The sequence below is a fragment of the Penaeus vannamei genome, chromosome 13 (assembly GCF_042767895.1).
Source record: "Penaeus vannamei isolate JL-2024 chromosome 13, ASM4276789v1, whole genome shotgun sequence".
Classification (NCBI taxonomy): Eukaryota; Metazoa; Arthropoda; class Malacostraca; order Decapoda; family Penaeidae; genus Penaeus; species Penaeus vannamei.
In genome coordinates, this window is record NC_091561.1 from 5,522,452 (window position 1) to 5,549,713 (window position 27,262).

General features: G+C 35.5%; 2 protein-coding genes across 6 annotated transcripts in view; one reads left to right on the forward strand and one right to left on the reverse strand.

Annotated features, from left to right (window-relative positions):
- Positions 1 to 213: 213 nt before the first annotated feature.
- On the forward strand, positions 214 to 20,140 carry LOC113810956 (V-type proton ATPase 116 kDa subunit a 1). Of its 5 annotated transcripts, none has more exons than XM_027362615.2 (17): positions 214 to 319; positions 4,352 to 4,507; positions 4,635 to 4,811; positions 5,139 to 5,267; positions 9,289 to 9,395; positions 12,781 to 12,907; positions 13,015 to 13,191; positions 13,303 to 13,515; positions 13,881 to 14,028; positions 14,949 to 15,088; positions 15,538 to 15,674; positions 15,900 to 16,112; positions 16,502 to 16,682; positions 16,872 to 17,045; positions 17,295 to 17,493; positions 18,019 to 18,196; positions 18,404 to 20,140. In XM_027362615.2, exons 2-17 carry the CDS (start codon positions 4,391 to 4,393, stop codon positions 18,504 to 18,506), a joined length of 2,520 nt encoding a protein of 839 aa, XP_027218416.1. In that variant the 5' UTR covers positions 214 to 319; positions 4,352 to 4,390; the 3' UTR covers positions 18,507 to 20,140. The 5 variants fall into 5 exon arrangements, with proteins under 5 accessions (XP_027218416.1, XP_027218417.1, XP_027218415.1 ...); XM_027362616.2 differs by lacking the exon at positions 9,289 to 9,395 and adding an exon at positions 11,332 to 11,417; XM_027362614.2 differs by having other exon boundaries at positions 292 to 424.
- Positions 20,141 to 27,262, reverse strand: part of LOC113810957 (basigin) — a 14,641-nt gene continuing 7,519 nt past the window's right edge. Inside the window, exons 2-8 of the mRNA XM_027362617.2 lie at positions 26,837 to 26,878; positions 24,015 to 24,111; positions 23,749 to 23,900; positions 23,161 to 23,274; positions 22,742 to 22,924; positions 22,422 to 22,557; positions 20,141 to 22,114 (exon numbers count right to left, since the gene is read on the reverse strand). Of these exons, the coding sequence (XP_027218418.1) occupies positions 22,063 to 22,114; positions 22,422 to 22,557; positions 22,742 to 22,924; positions 23,161 to 23,274; positions 23,749 to 23,900; positions 24,015 to 24,111; positions 26,837 to 26,878 (776 nt within the window). The 3' untranslated portion in view covers positions 20,141 to 22,062. The remainder of the gene's footprint in view (positions 22,115 to 22,421; positions 22,558 to 22,741; positions 22,925 to 23,160; positions 23,275 to 23,748; positions 23,901 to 24,014; positions 24,112 to 26,836; positions 26,879 to 27,262) is intronic.

Genomic DNA, 27,262 nt, shown 5'->3' on the forward strand with positions numbered 1-27,262 from the left:
ACAGTAAAGCCGCCCCTTGAAAAGGCAGTCCTTTTCTCTTGTTCTAGTTTAGACTTATCTATTGGATCTAGGCCTCTCACATATTTCAAAAATGCCGCTCCTTACTTTTTCATTTTGAAACACAATAAAAGAACTTTTATGGAACATGATTGATATTGTAAAATATTAACACACAATAAGATTAAAGATAGAATCAAAAGAGCCATAAAAAGATAAAACACGAGATAAATAAAAAGTAAGCCCGTAGTGCGCCTGCGCCCTTACGTCACCAGTGTCAATTCGCCATCGATTGTAGCCGAGAAGTCGTCATGGCGAGTGGGTGAGTCGCTCTCTCTTCCTCTTGTTCTCGCTTTTAAAGACCTCCGAGATGCTGTTTTCCCGTCTCTTTCTACGGTAGATAGATTCCCCGTCGCGGTTTTGACAGGTATAAGTTATTCCCATCTCAAAGTTCTCTGCAGGTGGTAAAAAATTCCCCAAAATAACTTTGGAGGAAACCTGTCTTTTTTTCTTCTTCACGGGGATGTGTCAGGCGGTCAAGATTTTGTTCTCCACGAATGCAGAGTCACGCCACGGGCAAGGGGATTAACTCTCGCCACTGGTAACAGGACGTGCTAGTTCCAGCAGGCTCGTGATTGCTGTGGGTCACGAGATTTAGCAGAAAAAAGGTCGTATTGTGGGGTTCCTGCTTGGGCTTCCGTAGCGTATGGTAAGTGGAGGGTGGAAGGAGGTGGTATTATCTTGTTCGTGATTGTGTCCTTATTACCTTCTGTTGTAGAGGTTGTGTGTTGTGAGGTGGGTATGGTTATTAGATGTGATGTGAGGGTGCTGTTGCAAGTATTGATCTGTAGAGGGGTGTGGGTGGGGTGCCCTGTCGTGAGGGAGTGGGGTTAAAGTTGAGTAAGTCTTAAATGGTGACACAGGTTGTGGATTGGTTTTGAATGTTGTTATTGTGAATGGATGAATTTGGTTAAATTTGGAAGTGCCAATATATATATTTTGGGTGGGCCTGATGTGTTTTTGATAGGTTTGCAGTGTTTTGAGCAGGTCATTTGCTCAATACCGTTGGAAATGACCTGTAGGTTTGATATGGGCCCCGAAAGTTGGGAGAGCTATGATAGGTGCTAAGGAATTTGTGCGAGAAAAATAAGAAAAAATAACGGTAATTCTTTACAGTACGGATGTGGACACCAGATCCTAAGTACCCAACTCTGTGTCACAAACTTTATTTGACATCCTAAATTTCCTGACTGGGCGTGTCCTCCAGGCACTGCTCGAGGGGAGGGCTGATGGGGGGCTCTGCCTCCCAACACCCCCAGGCTAACATTGTCTACACCTTGGTATGCATGGCAAGATATAGTTAAAACTTGGAAGTACCAAGTTCCCTAAGGCTATGAGTGCCACTTTCTGCGATCTTTTTCCTGTATTTGTGGCATTACTGCATATTACTACTTGTACTGACAACTACAACTTATTGTCCTTAACAAGAATATCATCTTCAGTGTGCCTTAGCGTCCTACATCCATACCGTAAAGATAAACCAAATTGTCAAAGCAATCAATAATCAGGCTAATCTTTACTTTTTCAATGCACTAAGCTACGGCTGTGGGAAGATGATATTCTTGTAGAGGACAAAATGTTGCAGTCATTGGAGTTCACTCTGTGTTCCCATGCATCAGCTCTATCTTGCCGTGCGAACAGGTGTGAAGATGCTAGTGAATCCCATTAGCCCTCCCCTGCACAATCACATCAAATTAAATTCTTGAAAAAAATTATGACATTGCATTAGGTACTTGGTCTCTGGTAGGTATACTGATATTATAAAGAATTACCAATAATCAAATTATAGTGACATATTTATAATATTTATAAAGATTTGCTTTTTATAACCATCAGTGGTTTGCAAAATTGGTAATTCTTCACAGTACAGATGTACTCGCCAGAAACCAAGTCCCCAACTCCATGTCAAAATATTTTCAGCAATAGAAGTGGCTGTGAGTGGCATGCCAGGAGAGGAGGGTTGATGGGGCTGTCTTCCAACACCCCCCGACAAATATTGCTTTCTTGGTGGTATGCATAGCAAGTTAGAGCTGAAACAGGGCACTGAACAGACTTAGATTGTAAGGGGTGGTGTGTTTTTTCTGTGATATTTTTCCTTTATTAGTAGGGTTACCTTTTAATTCTCATGCATATGTCATCTGCTATAAATGTGACCGACTTTTGCCCCTTTTCGTGTGCTAGAAAGAGGCAGTTTAATTTTATGAGGCTCATTACCTCTCTAGTGTTAACGATTAACATCCAACAGAAAGGGTATAGAAGAAAATGTATTATGGGATATTTTGTTCTATTAGAGGGTAAAGTCAGATTTCTTAGGCATTAGTTCCAGTAATACCTGAATTAGGTGATATGAAATGGCCAGGATTAGGATATTGTGTAAATCATACTGGAACAACTAGATTTATGTCAGTCAGCAAGGTGCTTTTGACAATCTAACGAACCCAGAGATTAAGCCACGAATATAGAGTAATGAAGTGACAGCAAGGTCAGATTTTTTAGTTTGTTGACAGGCGTCTGTTCAAGTAATATCTGGATTAGGTGATATGAAATCCCCAGGATTAGGATGTTGTAAATCATACTGGAGCTACTTGATTTATGACATTTGGTAATATGCTTTTGATGGCTCAGTCTAACCCTGAGAGTAATTCATGAATATAGATTTATAGCAACGAGGGAGTTTTACCCCTTTGAGCCCCTTCTTTTTGGCACTTTTTGCCTACTTATCACTTCATAGATAATATTTCAAGACATATGGTGGGTGGAGCATTAAGGAGATAAAACTGTGTTGCTTAGCCTTGACTTGAAAGTTATGTGGAGTACCACCTTCATCCGATGTGCTAGGTATAGTTGGGGTCCTAATCACTCACAGCACCAGAGAACTTTGACCTCTGAAACATTAGACCATTACTCATGTGTCATAGGAATGGTGAATGAAAATTGAATTTTGTCTCTCCCTTTTGTTCTGTCTTGCAAAAGTACATGTATGAATTTTTTTTTTTCTAAGTAGCCTGTAACTATAGATAGATATATATATATATTCTGCAAATTATATTTAATTATGCTGTTGTATAATGTGCTAAATTACACACACAAATAAGTGACTGATGAGTTTGTTTTAGCTGATTTGCATTTGTTTGGGAAAAGTTTATTTATTGAAAAAGAACAAAAAAAAAACATGACTGGATAAAAATTAATCTAACCTACCCTAAGATACAAAAACTTGATTATATACTGTGAAGTGTTTAAATTCCTGAACAATTAGGGTTTTGCTACTCTTTGAAGCAAGTAGAAATTAGTTTTATTGTTAAAATGTGTATTTTTTATGATCATGAAACCACAAATATCCAGTTAGGAAGGAGTATAAGCACCGTCCTTCCAAGAATATACATGAAGGATGTTTATTAACCTCTTTGCTGTAGTGTCATAGATTCTGTGATGATAACAATGTCCATTGTATACCAAGTGGGTGAATAAACAGGCTCAAGACCATTTATTTGACATCATTTATTATACACTAGGTAGAAATCAGCTGCATATATTTGTAGTGGCACCTCACTTTCCAGCCCTCTCTACCGCTGATCCAAATCTGTTTGTTGACAAGGTGAGAGGTGGAAGATACAGTAGTTGTCTGTGAAAGCCATTGTTGTCATATACCCCCCCTCCCCCCAAAAAAAAGTACAAATGGTACATACCCTATATTTCTTGGAGGCATATTGAAGAACAGAAAGGGTTATTTCATTTCTACAAGGATTAGTATCTTATCCATATCCTTGCTACATCTCCTACTCTTGCTGACACCCACTCATGCTTATGCCTATATTTATGCTCACTTACACTTCCTTCCTTCCTTCCTTCTGTTCATCCCTTTTTTCTGTCTGTCTCTCTGTCTGTATTCTCATGGCATAACTGTAGTCTAGGGTAACTCTTAACACGCAACTTAAATTTTTAGGTGATTATATTATTTATCAGATTTTACAACAGGGGAAGAGTTAAATCTCTTAATTTCTGTTAAGTAACAGTTTTTGATGGGAACATGGTATATTTTTGCTGGAGTACTTTTACTTTGTAACTTTTGCAGATGCCAGATTACTTTCCTTATAATTTAGTGTCCTTATTTATTTATTATTGTTATTTTTTTCTTGAACTTGATATCTTTCTTTAATATTGCTTTTTTACATCTTGTTTTTGTGTATAACTTTAATTTTGCTTTTATTTCAGATTTCCATAATTTGCAGTTTCTTTCGTGAGAGTAGTAGAAAGCAATGTTTCTAAATTTTTTTCTTATGTCCCTCTACAGATATTGATGTTTGGCTACTAGAATAAGATCAAGATAACCATGGGGTCGTTGTTCCGCAGTGAAGAGATGGCGCTATGCCAACTCTTCCTTCAGAGTGAATCGGCATACACTTGCGTGTCCGAGCTTGGAGAACTCGGACTGGTGCAGTTCAGAGATGTAAGTTAATACGAAGTAGATTGTTATTAATTATGCTTCAATGTTTTATGATTTAGTACCAGCTAACCTTACCCCCACCACCCGAAAGAGGAAGAAGACAAAAGCACTAATGAATCATTTTTTCCAGCTCAACCCAGATGTGAATGCATTCCAACGCAAATTCGTGAATGAAGTCCGCCGCTGCGATGAGATGGAGAGGAAGCTCCGCTACCTAGAGAGGGAGATCCGCAAGGATGGGATTCCAGTGCTGGATACCGGGGAGAATCCCGAGGCTCCCATGCCCAGGGAAATGATCGACTTAGAGGTGAGGGTCTTGGGAAGGAATCTCGCAGGCAAAGACATCATTCTTAATCCTTCATTGTGTTGGTTGAGTTTTGTGTGTGGGACTTTTAGTTTTAATTTATCATACGCTTGGGATGCCATATTTTATTTGTATTTCATTTCAAATACTTAAAAAAGCTTCATTACTGATGTCTTTGATCATAGACATCACTGGTTATTGTTCTTTAAGCTCTGACACAGTTGGCAATATTTTTTGCAGTAACAAATCTTAAAGATTTTAAGGCCTACAGTATAATGGTTTTTAAAATTTAATTTATTGGCAAGTGATAATAACATCAATCGTCAACAGGCGACATTTGAGAAACTCGAGAATGAGCTGAAAGAAGTGAACAGCAATGCCGAAGCTCTCAAGAGGAATTACTTGGAGTTGACGGAACTGAAGCACATCCTGAAGAAGACCCAGGTTTTCTTTGACGAGGTATGTTGTAAACCATTCTTCTCGCGTCTCTGTGTGTCGTGTCTATCTGCTAGGTTGGTTTCCCTTTCTGTAAGTGCTTTAGAGGGACTGATGCTGTTAGCAATATTTACCTTAACAGTGATAAAGTAAATTTCTTTCTGATTGCTCTTGAAAATATTTCTTTTTTGCTAACTAATGTGGGGTTTTGAGCTTTTTGTTATTGCAGTGTGGCTGTAATTTCTGGTTGGTTTTTGAGTAAACTGTAGTTGCTGTAAAAGTCAATAGTCAGTGGGTTGTGTGATGGCTATCACTTTGAATTTGCTTGAGGTGTGATCTTAGTTAATGATTTTAATGTCAGTTTTTTTTCTTGTTTAAGAGATGTCATACTTATTTAGATTTTTCTTTTCTTAGCAATTGGAAAACCACTTGGACAAAAAAATATATAATAATGAAAGAGGATGAGATTACATACAAGACACAGAAAGATCTTTTATGTAAGTGATATAGATCATATTTATTCATTTTTTCCATTATTATTGTTTCTGTCCATGTGGTGAAGATATTTTTGGAACTTGAACATTTCTTGATATTTTTTCTGATACCAGATGAAAGTTTTGATACTGTTTCTAATATTAGCATCTTTTTACATGTATACTCTATTACTGATTGATGTCAAACTTCATCTACAAGATGGCTTTAGTTGTTCTTATTAATGTCAAAATTTTGATTTTCTTTATCTTGTGCTTCTATGTTGCATATAAAAAGTCTATACTAAATCTTTCTTTCTTTGTAAAGCAATTCCATGTGTCCTTTGTGTTTCTAGAATGCTCAGAAGGTTAATGCATTAGCTCCTTTTTGAGGAGAGGAACTTGTAAAAGAAGATCAAATTGAATAGAGTGTGTTTATTTTCAAATTAAAGAAATAATACTAGAAAAGAAGGAATAATCACATATTGAAATATTGTCAGAGATAGAATCTAATGACTAGGAACATAGAGTAGTAAATTTTCATTATAAACTCTGCCTGTACTGAACAAGGAAGCCATCTTATAATGGTATTTGATATGGTTTGTGTGAGATTTATGGCATTGTAAAATTTGTATTGTGCTTAATTAAACTCCATTGCCAATCATGGACCCCAGGTAAATAGAAAAGACAATTTATAACTAATACATGTGGGTGTGTGCAAACTTGTCCTGTGTTATGGAAGCTCTCACAAATGGGAAAGCATAGAGCTAAACAAAACAACAACAAAAAGATACAAAGAAAGTTGGTTGACGTGGGATTTTGTGGTGACTTTAGTGTGTACACTTTGGTTAGTCCAAACATGTTTAGTATACTTCATTATCATATGTATATTTACTACTTTTTTTTTTCTTAGATGAAATATGTGTGGAACTATATTATTTCAAGTGTAAAATCGACTAGATAGTGTAGTCATGAATTAACATTCACAACATATTTTATGGTAGGTGTAAGTTTCTTGAGTAGGATTTGCAGTTTTTGTGACTTGTATGCAGTATCTTGCAAGGCATTTGGTAAGTTTGAGTTGACTTTCAATCATATGCAAATTCCTGACTCCTGTGTAACTGTTCTTTGCATTTTCCCCCTTTAGATCTGCAAGCCATGGAACTAAGTAATTTATTTTTTTAAAAGATTTTTTTATACAAGTGTTATTTTTCGACAATTAGAATAGGGGACTAGACCACAGATAAAAAGTCATTAGAAAATAGGACTAGTGCTAAATACACGACTTTAGATTGCCTCTCATATGTATGTTGTAATAAATGTGTTGCAAGGTTCTGCTCTTACCTGATTTACATAAACATAACGGTGATAATGGCATCATCCGCGTTTGCTGGTATTTGTAAAAGCATTTCCAATGTATTTTGCTCAACCTTGTATTGCAGTTTTTTTAGTGTTTGGTTAAGAGATCTGTTCATTATTGACTTCCTTTTTGTAATTATCTTTGTTGTTGTTATTGATATTATAACTATTATTATAATCATAATAATGATTATGATGATGATTATTATTGTTATTGTTATTTTTATTGTCATTGTTGTTATTATTCTCATAATTTTATTGTTAGTGTTATTGTTTATTGCTATTAATTATTGTTCATATTATTACTTATTTTTATTATTATTTATTATTATAATCATGATCATTATCATTATTACTATTGTTATTGTTTATTATTATTATTATTATTATTATTATTATTATTATAATTATTATAATTATTATTGTCATTGTCATTATCATTATTATTATTATTATTAATATTTTTTTATTGTTATTATTATTATTCATATTTTTAATGTTATTATTATAATTATTAATATTTTTATTGTTATCATTGTTTTTCTTATGGTTGTTATATGATCTTTATTATTTTTATTGTTGTTTTCTTCTTATTATTATTGTTATTGTTTTATAGTTCTTGTTGTTATTGTTATCCTTACTATTACTATTTATTTTTCATTTGATTTTGTGATGCATTTTGATTTGTTGTTTTCATTGGTTCTTGTAGTCTTTGTTATTAGTTGATATTGTTATCATCATTACTATTGATATCTTGAGTGTTCCTTTCATTCATCATTTTCTCCGTCATCATTGTCTTTATCTTCATTATCAACTTCATCTTCACCATTATCATCATCTTCACCATCATTATTATATTCACCATTATTATCATCATCATCTTTACCATCAGTATCATCACCCTCATCATTTTCACCACCACCACCATCATCAGCAACATCATCATCATCATCATCATCATCATCATCATCATCACCATCATCATCATCACCATCATCATCATCATCACCATCATCATCATCACCAGCATCATCACCATCACCATCACCATCATCATCATCACCAGCATCATCATCATCATCATCATCATCACCATCATCATCACCATCACCATCATCACCACCACCACCATCATCAGCAACATCATCACCACCACCATCATCATCATCATCATCATCATCATCATCATCATCATCATCATCATCATCATCATCTTCACCATCATCTTCATCACCATCATCATCATCATCATCTTCACCATCATCTTCACCATCATCATCACCATCATCTTCACCATCACCATCATCGTCACCATCACCATCATCACCACCATCACAATCACAATCACCACCAATCATCATCACCATCACCACCATCATCACCATCACAATCACCACCAATCATCACCATCACCACCAGCATCATCACCATCATCACCAGCATCATCACCATCACCATCACCATCACCACCAGCATCATCACCATCACCATCATCACCACCATCATCACCACCACCATCATCACCACCATCATCACCACCATCACCACCACCATCACCACCACCATCACCACCACCATCATCACCACCACCATCACCACCACCATCATCACCACCACCATCACCACCACCATCATCATCATCACTATCATCACCATCATCATCACCATCATCATCACTATCATCACCCTCATCATCATTTTCACCACCACCACCATCATCAGCAACATCATCATCACCATCATTACCATCAACTTTATTATCATCTTATCTTTATTTTTGCCATATCTTTATCACAGTCACCATTATCACTATGTTTATCTTAATCTTTGCTAAAGTCATCATCATTATCGTTGTTTATTTACTTCTTTATTCCTGTTTTATGCAATTTTGCTAGCATGTTGCAGTGTTGCATTGTTTGCTTGTGCATTGAGTGCATGTTTGGAGTATTTTCCCCCCATATAGCCTTGTATGTGTTTTTTACATATATATGTCAAATGTTTAGTCCATATTAACTTTGATGATTTTTGTGATTTTAATTGTTTTGTGTCAGCTGTGTCTGTGTACATTGTGGTAAAGCCTTCATATTGATACTTCTGATTTCAGTCCTACCTGTTTTGTTTGAAGTAGATTTTGCACAATTTATCAAATAAGTAATGTAAAGCCTCACCAACTGTCATTCTAATGTGGTGTCCCCAAACCACCACCATTACTACAGGCCATGTACCCCCCAAATCTACCTTACGACCAAGATGTCTATTTTGACGATGATGAGCGTGTTAACCTGCTGACCGACACGTCGCTCCACCAACTCAAACATATTGGGTAACTAATATGCTCTTGCTTTATCCTATATTTGCATTTATTTTTCTTGATTTTTAATATTTTCCTTACCATTTCCTCTTACCTTCTTGGACTGGTTGAATTGTGGTGAAAGTGTTTTAGTGAGATGTGTCTGGCCATGCCTGGAATTTCAAGTAGGTTTTCATAGTAATTTTTTTTTTTTCTTTTTTGTCTTGGTTTGAGAATGGTCACTTTTATTATCGGAAGGAATGGGTTGCTCCGGGATGGCTTCGAGCCCCTCTGTGCATCTCTATATATTGACTTTTAGATTTTGAAAAGTCTCGCTCTACCTACCATCTTGAATTTCAATGCATGGAGGGAGAGGTAGAAAGAAAGTGAGTTAGATGGCTGCCTGAAGTCCAGTGAAAAAGGTATTCAGTAAATTATAGGTACATTGTGGGCCTAGGACCTGCTCAGGGTGGTGGAAAGTAATGCATAGATCTCAGAACTTTGAGGAGAAAAAGAAAGGTAAGTAAAGTTTCCCTCTTTGTCTTTATTATTCTCACAATTGCTTGTGTCATGTCAGATGTTCATGCATATAGATGCTGAACATTAAGTAGAGTTCTCATTGTTATTATTATTTTTCATTTACTTTAGTTCTCAAAATTATTTTGGAAGCTTACTGCCAGGACGACAAGGGTAGAGTTTGACTTGACATTTTGCACCAATTTTATGGAGAAATTTTGTTCTGAAGATGCATGGGCTTTTATGATTTTCATTAACTTGTAGAGGGTGTAATTTTTTCTTTTAATATTAAATATTTTATTTTGATATTTGGTGATTTATGATTTTAGTGTCATCACTTCAAATATTTTGAAGTAGATAGAAAATTAGAGTTCATTAGGAATAGCATTTATTTCGATTATAGTTCCCAGCAGGTTTAATGAATTATTGATAGAAAGTATTTTGTAATAGATGCACATTTTTACAGTTTCTTTTTCCCTCGGCACAAAATCAGGAATATTACATTTTAAAGTCTATTTGCTTGCATGTTCTCTAGCTCTCAAAGAGATGGAAGATGATATTTGCTATTTCCCAACTTTATTGATGTCTGTAGGAAAGAGGGTCTGATGGCAGAAGTCTCTAAATGATAGACAGTATCACCGGTGCCTGCGTTGGTGTGAGTATATTCATGTAGTTAAGTCAGTCTTCTCCCATCTCAGAGTACTTGGTTGTAGTCAAGGATGAGAATTTCAATCATCCTTCATCCTAAAAATTTGTTTAATGGCCCCAGTCAAGGATAGTTTCTTGCACAAATAGATTGAGAATGAAAGAGACACAAGTAGGTGTTAAAAGATTAGCATAGATGTAAATAATGAGAGTCCATAATTCCCCCAAAGGTAAGAACCCAGGATTATGGATTACAGCTTCATTGTACATCAAGATGGATAATGATTAACTGCACACTGCATGATACACTTGGTAGATTCTTGCTTAGAGCACTGCTACTTCCTTAATCCCTCATCTTCCAGCTTTTCCCTCTAAATGTCTCTCCTTCAAAAATGCTGTGTAATGCAATTTTTTTCTGAACAGGATGTTTAGCCTCTACTTTGTTAGATTAGTGTTGAGGAGTAGGAAAGTGGAAACTACTGGATGGGTGGCTGTAGCTGGGTTCTAGAGAGTGTACTTCTTAGGACAACCAGGACAAGTTTGCACTAATTTAATGGTGAATTTGAAAAGAAAGAAAGAAAGAAAAGCCCATGTCTTTCCAGTGAAATGTTCAACTGTATGTTTTATTTTATCATGTAACGATGCAGAGAGTTGTTGTGATTGATATAATTCAGAAATATTGTTTCCTCCTCAATCTTGGCTCACAATCTACCCTTGTCGGAACCTTCCGTGGATGGCTCATGGGTCTTCAATTTATGCTGGGTTGTTTGACCCTCCCTCCCGGTAACAATCGTTATTGATCAAACAGCGAGAGGGAAGCCTGGAGTCTGGAGGTCAGACAAGTCTCACTCAGAATCTGCTCCCTGAAGACTCTAAAGGTCCCATACAACTAGGGTATGTATTACTGCATGGTCTTTGAAGTTGTGGCGTATAGTTACGGTGTGTTATTAATTTGCATTGTTGTGTGGGAGTGTTTTCTCAGAGGAACTACAACTCTCTGGTTTAAATGTTTGCTGTTGAATATTAATGTACATTTGTGCATTTTGTGTTTTGATGATGATTTCAAGACACTGAGATAAATTTCCTCTCATTCGAATATATTAAGAATTCACATTATTCTGTGGCATTTTCGTTTATGTTAGTTTTCTTTATTTTAGAATGGATTATCAAATTTTGACCATATTGGTACTTATTTGGCCTTAAAGATGTTGACTGAATAATGGCTGTGTTCAGAAATGGAATTCGCTCATTGATTTGTTGTCCTTAATTTATTCCACTTTGTTTTAAGGTGAGTGATTTCTTTATAAGATTGATAGACCAATATCATTTATCATATTACCATGCTGGTGGTTTGTAATGTGATATATTTTGTGTTTTTCCAAGAATTAACCAAATGCATTTTTGATAAGGCAACCCATAACTGAATGATCATCTCTCTAGCTGCTGTTAACTGCATGATCAGTATAGTCTGAACACTAGATGAGTAAATGAAATGTTAAAGAAATGATGAGTGAACAGATGGTGTGAATAGCTGATGAGGAGATTTTTTTTTTCTTTCTTTCTCTTTTTTTACCCCCCTATGATTATGGTTAGGAGAGTGCTACTCTATACTTGCATGGATGTATTTATATACAGTGGTTGTATGTGTTTGTAAGATTGTGCTGTGTGTATGTACATGTATGAACATGTATATATTTACATGAATTCACATAGATACGTGTGTGTATGTATTTCTTATCAGATTTAGTTTAGCTATCAGAAGTAAATCCACTTTATCTGATAAAAGTGTGGTCTCTGTGGAATTTTAAATATATATTATCTAGTAATCCATGTTCACTGGGAATAGTATTTAAATTGATTTGTTTAGCAACTTTGAATAGGAAGAATAGAAAGATTAGAAAAAGGAATGAAAGACTTACAAAGAAGACAATGATTTTTTTCCCTTTTCTGTTTTGTCTTGTATAAGAATAGCTCATTGTAGATTAAAGCTCATTTATTTTTTGAAGATTGCAAATATTGAATTGTGTAATACATACAGTTTTCTAGTAGGTATTGAAGAGTGAAATGTGAAAGAATTCAGAATTTGCTCTTTTGGTAAGAAAATTTCTGTTGGGGAAAATTACTTTGATGAATTGTCGAAATCATGATTTTTCTGTCTCTATATATATATTGGCAATTCAAAGTTCTGAAATAAGGGATAATGCAAAATAAATATTCTTAAAATATTTTTGTAAATAAGAAAACTTTCTCTTCTAAGGTTTGTGGCTGGTGTGATCCTGCGTGAGAGGATCCCCGCCTTTGAGAGAATGCTGTGGCGTGCTTGCCGAGGCAATGTGTTCCTCAGGCAGGCAGAGATCAATGACCCACTCGAGGATCCGGCTACAGTAAGTTTGCCAGAATTCATTTTGTGTGATTTAAAACTGAAAGATGACCCAAGATTAAAAGAGTATTTTTTGAAGTGCGTGAGGTAATATTAATTTTCGTCACACAGGGAGAGCAGGTGTACAAGTCGGTATTCATCATCTTCTTCCAAGGTGATCAGCTGAAAATGAGAGTCAAGAAGATTTGTGAAGGTTTCCGTGCCACCATGTACCCATGCCCTGAGGCTCCAGCTGATCGCCGTGAAATGGCCATGGGAGTGAAGACTCGTCTGGATGACCTTAGCACTGTAGGTGAACCTCTTCCTCTTTAACGGTGCTGGTACAAATGAAATTCTTAAAAACTTTACTGCCCTGTTTTGTCTAATATTTTCTCACATAAACTATGTTCTATATCCCAGGTACTGAGCCAGACCCAAGACCACCGTCACCGTGTGTTGGTGTCGGCTGCCCGCAATATCCGTGCATGGATGATGAAAGTGTGGAAGATCAAGAGCATTTACCACACACTCAATATGTTTAACTTGGATGTCATTCAGAATGGCTTGATCGCTGAATGCTGGATTCCAGTTGCCAACTTGGAAGATGTACAGCTAGCCCTACGCCGTGGAACAGTAAGTGGTTGGAGACGTTTAAGCTGTAGGGTGCTGTTTATTTTGATATTAATTTTTTTCCTTCCTGTGACACTGTACAGTATGTTCTGCTTTTTTGATACTACAGATTTTGTTCATTGGCTCATTCTATCTAGAACAGTGAGATGGATCTACTGTTTTATTATTTTATTTATTTATTTTTTTTATTATTGTTTTTTTTATTGTTGAATGTAGATCCCCTAACTCTCTAGGTATGAGATGGTCATTGCTATTTTCTGCCGGTCAAATTTCTTCCATTGTATTTTCTTAGTTGGTCCTACTGCATTGAGGAATTTAGCTTTGTCCTTATTAAACTTGATTCTGAAGCAGAAGTTTTTCTCTTTCAGGAAAAGAGTGGGAGCTTGCCAGCAATTTTGAACCGGCTCAGCACCCATGAAGCGCCTCCAACTTTTCACCGAACAAACAAATTTACAAAGGCTTTCCAGGCTTTGATTGATGCATATGGAGTTGCAACTTACCGTGAAATCAATCCTGGTAAGCAATGGTCCTTGACTGTTATTGTTTATTTGATTTTATTATTCTTGAGTCCATGATTTCATACAGATATCTTGATTAGAAAAATTTAATAATCTATTGTGCTGAATGTTATTAACCCCTATGACCCAGATGATATTATGGTCCAGTCATAGAAAAATCTGGGTCGAGGGGCAGTTGACATGTACAAGCCAACATCAGGCAAAATGGCCGCAGGCTGGGTTACGTGAACGTGCCGTTATGAGCGAAGGCTAGAGTGACGGAAAAGCCTCGCAACGAGTGCACAAACCTCTTGGAGTGTGATTTGACTCATTTGGCACTAAAAAGGGGGACTTTAGCATTATTCCCATTGATAAATGAATGTGAAATGTAACACGCATAAGCAGTGACTAGAAGAGCGCTGACTCCAGGGAGGACAGCATTGCCATGCTATATTCCTGGCCACTGTGACTGATGGCGCAGGTTGTATTACTTAGAATTGAAAATTACGATAAAATAAGATATATACACAACCAAATGTAACTTTTTTTTTTCTTTCTTTCTTTCACTGCGTTATTTACTGCTTTTGGAGATGATATAGAGTCTGTGTAAATCAAAAGACAATTATGGACATTGGAAAATGGTAAAAAAGTTTTTTAAAGTTTACACAATAGCTTTGCAAAGGGTAGGCACAGTCTTGTCACCGCTCAGGGGTGGTCACATGTGCCTGGCCTGTGTGCCGCGCGTCTGGGATGTTGGCTACTTCTGTAACTCACTGCCCCTATTTTTACACGGTGATTTCCGTGAGGCAATGGTATCCGAGGGGTTAATTGATGATTTAGTGTGTGTAGCTTGGGATTGTCACTTAGTTTTACATTTTTATGGTATTATTTCAAATTGTTACTGATGTTTTCTCTTTCTCTCTCTCTTTCTCTCTCTAGCACCATACACCATCATCACCTTCCCCTTCCTCTTTGCCATCATGTTTGGCGATGTGGGTCATGGCATTATCATGGCCCTTTTCGGTGGATGGATGGTATGGAGGGAGAAGCCTCTCTCTGCCAAGAAGACTGACAATGAGGTTTGTTGTTTTTGTTTTACTATTTTTAGTAGTAGTAGTGGTTGTGGTTGTGGTAGTAGGTGGTAGTAATTGATATATGGCGGGTATATAGTTTTGGGAAAGGGGGAGCTTCAGATACTTTTAATATTTATAGTTGCTTAGGAATTACATTATTTGAAAGGATGGAACTTTATCATATTTTTGATACACACAGCTTAACTTCAAGTTGATTGTTACAAAAAATATTTTGAAGATCAGTAACTTTGTATACAAGTCCAGAGATTGGTTTCAAGATATTCTAGTACCCATTTTGTCTATATTTATGGTAAAAAAGTAAAGTCCAATTCATTTGTTTGAATAATGTTATCTTATAGTAAAATGCTTTATAACAGTCAAGTCACAAAGGTGTAATAAGCATTAAAGGAGAGAATGCAGTAAGGCAGTCAACAGATCTTTCTTTTCTTTTCCAGATTTGGAATATTTTCTTCGGTGGTAGGTACATCATCCTGTTAATGGGCATGTTCTCCATGTACACGGGCCTGATTTACAATGACATCTTCTCCAAAGCCTTGAACATATTTGGTACATCATGGCATGGCAATTACAAGTAAGTGTTCTACTATTTTTATTATCATGAGTTATGTATACATTCAGTTGTATCGTACTTGAAACTGATTTTCTAGTTAATAAACCTGAGTTTTTATGTCAGGAAGATCAGATATAGGCTTAGTTGATATTACAATTCCTCATATTGCTTTCTGCAAAGCCTCAAATTGTGAAATACATTGAAGGGATATATGAAATACACTGACAATGAAAAAATTCATTGCAGTGAGAGCACCCTGTTAACCAACAAGGAGCTGACATTGGACCCAGGCAACAAGGAACAGTATGACCAGTACCCATACCCCTTTGGTCTGGATCCTGTTTGGCAGATTGCTCTCAACAAGATCAATTTCTACAACTCGTATAAAATGAAAATTTCCATCATTTTTGGCATCATCCACATGTTGTTTGGTGTCATCCTGAGTGTATGGAACCACAGGTGAGGTAACACTTGATTTTGGTAGTCTAAGTATGTAACCTTCTTCTTGGTCTTTGTCTTCTTCTTCTTCTCCTTCTTCTTCTTCTTCTTCTTCTTCTTCTTCTTCTTCTTCTTCTTCTTCTTCTTCTTCTTCTTCTTCAATTAGGCCTTTGTGAAATCAGCTGACTTGCCCTTTCCTTGATTTTTTTTTATAAATGTTATTTATATTGAGACTGTTATTATTATTGACATGATTTGCTATATTGTTAACATTGCTAATTACTATGGGGAAAAGAATCTGAAACTCACGGAAAGGGGTAAACTGGTGAGTTATAACTAGAATAAGCACTAATGAGATTTTCTTTCTAATCCATCTATCTATCTATCTTTACTCCTTTCTCTTTCTACAGGTTCTTCAACAAGCCCATGAACATCTACTGTGAGTTCATCCCCCAGATAATTTTCTTGACTTGCTTGTTCGGGTACTTGGTTCTTCTGGTGTTCCACAAGTGGGTATGGTACGGGGCAGGTGGTGCAGATAGCGTTTCTCCCAACTGTGCTCCTTCCATCCTCATCACCTTCATTAACATGGTAAGTGATAGGATGAAATTCATTTATATGATTTTGTGATTTATTGTGTAATGTGTATTTCATTAAGATGTGGTGGTATTTTTTCTTTAATAGTGTCTTTTGAATCGATACGAAAATTGGGTAAAGTGAGAGGTTTATAAACACAATGTTTTTCTAAGGATGGTAAGTAATATTTCTTTTTAAATACAGGTCTTGATGAAAGGATATCAACCAACACCAGAGGGTGACCCCTGCTCACCATATATGTATGCTGGGCAGTTTGGCTTCCAACGATTCCTTGTTTGCGTTGGGCTGATATGTGTACCTTGGATGCTCATCGCTAAACCTTTCATTCTTCACCGTAATAACAAGCGCAAGCTGATGGTACAGTCTTTTAGCCTTTTATTACATTAGGTTTATTTTAAGTGCTAACGAATCTCTTACTATGTTATTGTTAAATGTGTGCATATAAATGTTTATCTGTATTTTAAGCATATTTAAATTATACTATTATTAGATGTTTGAAAAGAACCAAATTACAGATTTTAAGTTCATAAGCAATTGCTTTGTAAGGACAAATGAGGAGACATATGAATGTGTTATGAGAAGTGATGGATAATTTCTTTCGAACAGATGTCACAAGCAAATGGAGGAGAGGGTGTCATTGAAGAAGGTGGTGGTGAGGCTGCAGCTGCCGCAGCCACAGAGGAAGTGCATGACATGGGGGAGATCATGATCCATCAGGGCATCCACACCATTGAATATGTCCTCGGCTCTGTGTCTCACACTGCCTCATACCTGCGACTGTGGGCCCTGTCACTTGCCCATGCTCGTAAGTTGAACCAGAGAGTTTCAGTTGTATGTTTTATATCTTATTTATATTGTAATGCTAAATGTTTTTACAATATAATATGAATGTCAATTACATTGATCACAATAGTAAATCAAGGTACTTTAATTTAGGTAACCCCACACCATCTTGAGGAAAATTTTATTTGGCAGCTTCAGAGCTAAGCCCTGCCTTTGTTTTCATTCATTGCAAAAAATATTATTATTTATTTATTTATTCCATTGTTATTACTGAACCATTATCACTGAAAAACTTACCATAAAATGTTGCAGACCTAACAGGGTCAAAAAAGGGGGTGGAGTTAATGAGTGTGTGATGAGATATCAGCTATAGCTAGATGCATGATTATAGTATAGTTTATTTACATTTTATGATTGCCAGATGTAAAGGCAAAACTCCCCGCTTATGAATGTTCCTTGCCATTAACAACTGTCGAGCTACCTGGTTATATGTACCTTGAGTAAAGTTGGTTTAATTTTGGAATAACTTGAATTGTTTATTTGACAGAACTCAGTGAGGTGCTGTGGCAGATGGTTCTACGTGTTGGACTAACAGCTGGCGGTACAGGTGGGGTTGGTGGCGTTGTCACTTACTTCATCTTCGCAGCCTGGGCATCCCTCACTATTGCCATCCTTGTGCTCATGGAGGGGCTATCTGCCTTCTTGCATACCCTTCGACTGCATTGGTTAGTTTGTATTGTTATTGTTTTACTACCTTCTTGTTAATGTTGAAGTTTTTGATGGGATTTCATTTATGCAGTTGTAAGGTTAGCTTATCTTTAGATGCTTTTTGGTTGTATAGTGTAAAGATATACAAATAGAATTCCAAATTTGAGAAGTAGGTTATTTTGTAAGGTAATGCTCTACTTTACTATTTCTCAATTTATTTACAGGGTGGAGTTCCAGAGCAAGTTTTACGGAGGTGGTGGATACGCCTTTGTGCCATTTGCCTTTGAAACAATCCTTGAACATGCAGAAACAGCTGTTACTGAGTGATGGCCTAAGGAAAATTCAAACAAAAGAAAGAAATTGGAATTGAACAAGTATTAGTATTACTGATTGCATTATTATCTTGTTCTAGAATTTCTCAAAAAATCAGTATCATCCAGTGTCCAGCAATAGACTTTATGTATTCAAAATGCTTTTTTTTTCTGTGTATCATAGATTTAAAATTTAAAATCCTGCATTTATAATAATCACATTTTCATTGCAAAAAAAAGAAGAGATAGGTAAAGTTAGGGAAGCAGTAGTAATTTTTTTTTTTTTTTAATCTACTACCAAAAGCATCCGAGTTAAAAGCCAAATCCAGTGACTAAGCTTTGTGTACACCTGGAAAAACTAGTGTTATTCTGATCTTTAGATTATATATGGATATATATATTGACATTGTTATATTGGATTAAAAGAATATAATGGCCATTCAAGCAGTGTATTGAACAATAAATATTCTAATAACTGTTAATGTAAAATGAGGCTGTAATGATTTTTTTTGGCATGTGGCTTATTAAAAAATCTTCAGCAAGACACATCGTATATGATAAAAAAGCAAGGATATCTAGCTTTGCAGTTAGAGTAAGTGCTAGGAAAATGTTAATTTTCATAGTTCAGTGATAACCCCCACCCTTATTATTGCAATTAACTACAGGAGATTTTTGTTTGTTTATCCTTTTTTTATTTCTTTAACATCTAGTTATTATTATTTATTATATTTTATTTATGATTTTGTAAAAGCAGCTCTAAAATTATCAGGAAGAATAATTATCTATTGTTATCATATTTTCATTGATGTTTGGGGGTTTCTGTCCTATTGTTTTCATTTTTGCCTACAAAAATGTTAGTGTTTCTTCTTACCCCCCTCCACCCCTTGTATTCCAAACGAAATGGAACTTTTGCTTCAACAATAGTAAAAAGTAATGGTTTGACACTTTTTGTTAAATCTCAAGCACAATTTTTTAAAGGAATTTCATACTAGTTATACCTTTGAGTTGTGTATACAGCTTGACCTAGTTATTTCCTTAACTCATGTGACCATCATTTGATGAAATGAAGCAAAGAAAACTGTGTATTTTCTTCTTTTAAAAAGGAATTTTCCCTTTCCTGGCTTCTGTAATGGGTGCCATTTTTCTTCTTTCCTCTTTTATATTTATGTATTTTGAATGGCTGCATTTCGGGAATGTAAATGCATTTTGTGAATTTGGTTTGTCTGGAGAAGTGGGCATTTTATTTTGGCCACGAAAGTGTGTTTGTGTATTTAATACCATCATCTCTATTTGCAAGAGACTACTTGTTCAGATACTTTTAGTTCCTATTCTCACCATGTCTGTATGTTGTAGTGGAATTACCTTGTGAGAGCAGCTGAGGAATCTCATTTCGTCTCTGTGACCCTGTTGGTTTTAGACCTTGTCCCCCATCTTAAATATGATTTTTTATTTATTTTTTTTTTCATTATTTTTTTGTGTCTAACAGAGAAAAGATTTTGTCAATTGATATGTATGAAGTAATGTAGTACGAATGTGAAGAGCATAAATTGTTACCTATGTTGCAAACTTTGGAAGATATTTCTAGTCATTGTTTGATTTGTTATGAGACCTAATTTGGCTTGTCTTCAATAAATTAAGTTAGAAAACCAATAAGGTTTGTATTTTTATTTTACTCCATATTATATATAAACTGTAGTTTTACAAGGCTGAAATTACACCCAATTTTTGGTTATCAACATTAAGAGGAAAAAGTATACATAAAATCTAATGACAATATTGCAAGCTTTGTGACTATAGTGATTCTACAACTGAAAATCAATATTGGAACAGACAAGTAAATACAGTGATGTCATTTATATTCCATAAAATAAACTTATATCTATTACCAATATATATATAAATATATATCATATACATACAAAGCAAAATGAAACGTGATATATGGTTAAACGGTAATCAACTGAATGTCTACACCAATTTCTAGCTGTAGTCACAGCCATTTTGTGAGAGAACATACATTCTCACTTCCCTGAATTTTCCCCCATTGGTTTACATAAATATTTCCATGACAATTGCTATAGCTTTTGGAGACAAATTCTCCTTGTTATTGCTGTATCCTGATAATAGTGCTTTACTACTGCTACATTCTTCTGAGTGAATATGAAATACATATGAGACCTATGTCTTTCAACTAATGTTCTCATGAATAATTATTTTGAGGAAGAATAATAATAATAATAAGCATACAGACAAACAATATATACTTTTCTGGAAGGCAATAATTCTGTGAAGTATCAATATACAAGCCTTAGAAGATACATAATAGCATTACATAAATATTTAAAAAACTGCGCATATGTTCCATTAAATACGGACTTCCTTTGAGAAAGCAAAAAAAGAAATGGAAATACATTATAACTGTATATCCGCAAAAGTTCATCTTCACACACTCCATTCAAAGTTAGAATATGAACTCATACAATGCTATTTTAATTTCAAAATTGTATATACTTTGGACTATAAGAGGACGCTAATCTCTTACCGACACTATAAAGACAGAAAAATGTTAAAAATATAACTTTTATCCTTATTCCAGGCAGTCAAAACGAGTATGAAATCTCTCACAACACATTCAATATACAAGGAGAGTTAATTACTGACACTCAGTATATCTTAAAACAAAATATGAGACATTGAAGATAAGCATCAACTGCATGATAAATAAAATCTGATACTCCACTACAAAAAGTAATTTTATACTGACAAATCATCTGCAAGTAAGTGCCACTTCAATTTTTCCTGCACAATATATTCATATCTCAACATTAGATATGATACCTTGCTTTCTACACAGTACAAGGGGTGGAATATATTTCATTAGCCATGATAAAGTAGGTGAATATCTATTTGATATACCATATATAAATATACATACTATCATTATATATATATATATATATATATATATATACATATATCACAATATCATCTACTACCACAACCATACATCTATAAGTATATATAACCAGTCACATATCCATTTTAAAAAATCAAGTCATTCCAGTTTCACTTCCACTTTTCATACATTACAGAATTCTTTTCAACATGCAACAGTACATATGCGATATCTGGAGTGTTTGCCACATTTCATGACATCATTGCCAGATTGTCCTTTTTGCTCTGAACAAGGTACCTGGTTGACAAGGACTGTAACTGTGTGATTTCCAAATTTGCTTTAAGAGTGATTTATTTATTCCTTTCTATTTTGTGGAAAATAAGTAAGATGTGGCCAGAAAGAAAAAAAAAAGAAGAAAAATGCAAAATTTATATATATTTTTCTACAAAAATATTTCAATATTACAAAGGCAAAGAGGATTGCCTAAATGTTTCTAGTTTCTTAGACATCCAATCCAATAATGGAAAAGGTATAAAACAGAGAACTTAAAATCATAAAATCTGTCAATTTCTATTTAAGAAGTTTCCCCCCCACTTTTTTATGGCACCTTCAACTACTAAAAATATCACAAACTCATTTTCTTCCTCCAGTGATAAGAATATCACCACATCACAGCCTACTTCCTCTGGCGAACTTCAGCATCTTTGTTGTGGTCAGCAACACTTTTCCTGTAAGAAAAAAATAAAAATGAGATTGGTTAAAATCAGAAAAAACTAAATGCATTGAATCATATACATATACATATTAGATCTAATCATTATACAACAATATACATCATAAGAAATCTTCCCCATTACTAATGCATCTGCTACATACTTTATTTTCTGTGCCCTCTCATGTCTTTCTCTTTTTCTCTCCTTCATAAATGGTCATTCACTGATCAAACACGCTGAGGCCCAGATATCCACTCAGACACTCTCTATTGTAATGAACTGTACCTGTGTCTCCTCTAAAGTACTTATCTAGCAAACTCACTGGTCTGGGGCTGGGTCTGAGTCAGAGTCATCGAAGTTGGCCTTGATGCGACGTTTCTCGTAGATGAAAATAATGACACACAGGATAATCACCTCAGCAACGATGGCAAGGAATGGCCACAGGGCAGCATAGATGTCTGAAAAAGAAAACAAACCAGTTAACATATATATTTCAGAAAGTTCAGGGACAAAAACATTTAATAATCTTGTTTCTTTTTAAAAAAATCCTATCCTCTTTAAACAGACTAATAAAACTTCTTTGATTCTAAACATCAATTCATCAAAGCTCATACACAAAACAACTCACTCAAAGAACCCTACCTTTCACACGAACTTCTGTGGTGGTGTTCAGCTGAAGAGAATACTGCTTAACCAGGCAAATGTAGTTTCCAACATCTGACTTGAGGATGGGTTTGATCAGCAGACTGGCATTAGGGACGTTGTGCTCATTCTCAGAGAAAATAAGTCTGGTGGAGTTGATGGAGTCTTCCATGAGTTCACCATCTGAGGAAAGAGGTGAAAGGTATGTGAACTAAACTATGGCTGTCAGATGTTGTACAAAAATAAAATTCTGATACCTAAAACCAATGTTTTTTATCTACAGTCAAATCCTTTATTCAGCATTCCTTGTCTATTCTTAGTAGTATCCTTACTTTCTTAACAATATGTTTGATGTTTGTGCACATATGTGAAGGATAAAACACTGAATTGAAAATCTATATAATAATGGAGGTACTTACTCTTCAGCCACTGGACAGTGGGGGGTGGGTTGCCTTCAACCTGACAGGAAAGAGCCAACTTGTCATTCTCCAAAACTGTGGTGGACTCTGGGAGGTTCTTATGGAGCTTCAGTTCTGTAAGAAGGAGGGCACTGAACAGATAGCAGAGAGGAAGTATGACAACAAATAATGAAAAAAAAAGAACACGAAATCAACAAGAAAAGAGGAGATTACAACTAATCTTATCTTTAACAAAATCAGAAATGCACAATTTCAAGCAAATATTGTAAAATCTACATATCATAAGTGTGGTGACTGGCAGTATGACATCTATAACACTAATACTAACTAGAGGCATAGTGGAGAAAGTGAGTACGAGGCTAAGGATATTCAGCACTAAAGGGCAGGATGGAAATCAAATGTCCTTTCACAAACATAACGTACAGTAAATCAAACGGGCCTAGGACCACTTACTGAATCTTAAAATGTACCTACAACCTCTTAGCTGTATGTCATATAATATACTCTGGGAACATGTTAAGTCATTACCAACACTAACAGAAGAAAGAGGGGGGGAAAAAAAAAAAAAGGATCACCCACGATACTTACGAACAACATTGAAGACTTTAGGCTCATCTTGGCCTTCGTGTTCACAGGTGTACTCTCCAATGTCATCAACTTTAGCAGAAACAATGTAGAGGGTGGTGTTTTTGAAAACCTTTGTGTTTTCATCCTCAACGACTTGCTTCCCATCTTTAGACCTTGGAAACAAAAATATCAGGAATTCTATAGCAACGTAACTACGTAATTTCATGTCCACATATTAATCAATAATAAATGGGATATGGAAAACTGCCCTGTCAAAAGCCACTTACCAAACAGTGTCTGTATTTGTGAGGTTCTGGGAGCAGGTTAGAGAGAGGGGAGAACCCTCAAGTAGTAGGCGAGTTCCTTCTGTCTCTGTCACTGAACCTGCAAGGATATTCAGTGATAAGAAAAGAAGAAAATTGATAATAATAATAAAAAAAAAGTTATAGCAAATCTGACGATGAACTTTAAATCAATATCTTATTTTGAATCTGATCAAGAGAAGAGAAGAGAAGAAGAGAGAGAAAAGAAGAGAGAGAGAAGAAGAAGAAGAAGAAGAAGAAGAAGAAGAAGAAGAGAGAGAAGAAGATGAAGAGAGAGAAGAAGAAGAAGAAGAGAGAGAAGAAGAAGAGAGAGAAGAAGAAGAAGAGAGAGAAGAAGAGAGAAGGAGAAGGAGAAGGAGAAGGAGAAGAAGAAGAAGAAGAAGAAGAAGAAGAAGAAGAAGAGAGAAGAAGAAGAAGAAGAGAGAAGAAGAAGAAGAAGAGAGAAGAAAAAGAAGAGAGAGAAGAAAAAGAAGAAGAAGAGAGAGAAGAAAAAGAAGAAGAAGAGAGAGAAGAAAAAGAAGAAGAAGAGAGAGAAGAAAAAGAAGAAGAAAAGAGAGAAGAAAAAGAAGAAGAGAAAGAAGAAAAAGAAGAAGAAGAGAGACAAAAAAAAGAAGAAGAAGAAAAAAAAGAAAAAGAAGAAGAAGAGAGAGAAGAAAAAGTAGAAGAAGAGAGAGAAGAAAAAGAAGAAGAAGAGAGAGAAGAAAAAGAAGAAGAAGAGAGAGACGAAGAAGAAGAAGAGAGAGACGAAAAAGAAGAAGAAGAGAGAGACGAAAAAGAAGAAGAAGAGAGAGAAGAAAAAGAAGAAGAAGAGAGAGAAGAAAAAGAAGAAGAAGAGAGAGAAGAAAAAGAAGAAGAAGAGAGAGAAGAAAAAGAAGGAGAAGAAGAAGAAGAAGAAGAAGAAGAAGAAGAAGAAGAAGAAGAAGGAGAGAGAGAGAGAGAGAGAGAGAGAGAGAGAGAGAGAGAGAGAGAGAGAGAGAGAGAGAGAGAGAGAGAGAGAGAGAGAGAGAGAGAGAGAGAGAGAGAGAGAGAGAGAGAGAGAAAAGAAGAAGAAGAAGAAGAAGAAGAAGAAGAAGAAGAAGAAGAAGAAGAAGAAGAAGAAGAAGAGAAGAAGAAGAAGAGAAGAAGAAGAAGAGAAGAAGAAGAGAAGAAGAGAAGAAGAGAAGAAGAGAAGAAGAGAGAAAAAGAGAGAAGAGAGAAGAAGAGAGAGAGAGGGAGAGAGAGAGAGAGAGAGAGAGAGAGAGAGAGAGAGAGAGAGAGAGAGAGAGAGAGAGAGAAAGAAAATGAAGAAGAGAGAGAGAGAGAGAGAGAGAGAGAGAGAGAAGAAGAGAGAAGAAGAGAAAAGAAGAGAAAAAATGAGAAAAGAGAAAGACACACACACACACAAAATGAAATTCTTTAATACTAAATGCAATTTACCATTTACAGCAAGGGTTCGCAATCATACCATTCAGCGATAATTTAGAAGATCTAATTTTCCTTCTGTCTGCACCTCTCCCCTTCCCCCCCCATTTACATTTTTATCCACATCTCTCATTCCCTCTCTGCTTATTTCTTTCCCCCTCCCTTAATTCTTCTTTGTCTCCTTACTACCTCTCCTTTCTTTTCTGTCTCTCTTTCAATTTAGACCTTTGAAATGCTTTTTATTTTCCTCTTCCATTCTACATTTATGTAATCTGTTGGAAAAAGATACACAGACAGAGGGATATGGATTCATCTTTGCGTATATGGGAGTAAGTATATCAGGGTCTGGGCTCTCACAATTTCAACGAACCAGCTATATATCATGTCTAGTTTTCAGAGATTACTATTACTTATTTTCTGTTGTTCAAAATATCTAAGCAATATTCAAGTATAACCTTATATACTCATACATCACTAATACCTTTCAAATTCTTTATCTTTTATTCTAAAATGTTCTAAAGCTCTTGTAATCTTTCTTGTCAATGAAATTACACATCCTTTTATTGTATATAATTGGAGAAACATCTAAAAATCGTCCACCATAAACAGCTAATTCTGTCATTAAATATATATATCTTTACCCAAGAAGCTGAAACAAGATATTACATATCTCTTTCTTCATGAAAATATTAAAAGCTTTTGCATACTAAAGAATCAATACCGAGTAAATGTATTACTTTCAACATCACATTTTCTACTTGATGCTATCATACTGCATCTCATAATAAGATATTTCATTACTTTTGCATCTAAGCTAAGTTTACACTATGAATACAATACCATAGCCAAGATCATATAACTGCAACAATCTTTACATCCCTATATCATCTTACCACCAATGACATAGACAGAATGAGTTTTATCAGTTAATGGGGAACACTTGTATTCCCCGGCATGGAAGGTATGAGCCTGCACAACTGATAAACGACTCACAACGTATCCCTGGGTTCCATGACCTTCAAGTAAGGTAAAGCTGCCGCAATTGAAGTCATACCATTAGTCTTTGTTTGTGAAAATAGAAGGCTTAGTTTTTGGAACATAGATATTGTCCCTTATATTGAATCTTCATCTTTTCATCTGCATTAATCTACATCTCCTTTATGAGTCAATATTCACCAAAGGATATTATGACATAGTTTTCCATAAACTAAAATTTCTCTTCATCTCTTACCCAGCCTCCCCTGGGATGACAGCATTACCATTGAATGTCCACTGAGGGTACACATCCACTGTGGTAATGCATGTTATGGAAAATTTGTCTCCAACTGCCACAAAATGATGGCCGCTGTACTCAAGATCAATTCCTCCTCCGCTGTCATACCTACCTACTCCTGAACCTGAACTCCCAGACACTGCACCTCCAGCACCTGTTGGAAGAAGGAAACATGGCAGTTAAAATCTTGTTTTGAAGGCAGGATCAAATCCATTCTGAAATCTGCATTGAATAATACTAACAAACATTTCATGCTCTTTAAGCAAACCATAATCAGGAAGATGTTTTCATTTTCCAGTTACAATAAACTCTGAGACAAAGTCAATACATATAAGATTTAAAGTTTTGTGCAACAATTATCCAATTGTTACATAGATATATAGTCTCTTACAAAATTACTTGTGATATAGAGGTTGCAACAAACAGAAGCAAGTTCTTGGCACTATTCCACCCCAGACATCTCCATTTAGGTCAGTTACTGCATATAACTCAATAGTCTCCAAGGCTCAACAAAGACACTGTCAGTTACTCTGCACTT

Excerpts from the sequence above, each read along its gene's own strand:
- LOC113810956 (XM_027362615.2), top strand. The coding sequence starts at position 4,391 with ATGGGGTCGTTGTTCCGCAGTGAAGAGATGGCGCTATGCCAACTCTTC. Across the intron at positions 16,683-16,871 it reads TCATCACCTTCATTAACATG|GTCTTGATGAAAGGATATCA; the intron begins GTAAGTGATAGG and ends TTTTAAATACAG. Across the intron at positions 18,197-18,403 it reads CATACCCTTCGACTGCATTG|GGTGGAGTTCCAGAGCAAGT; the intron begins GTTAGTTTGTAT and ends ATTTATTTACAG.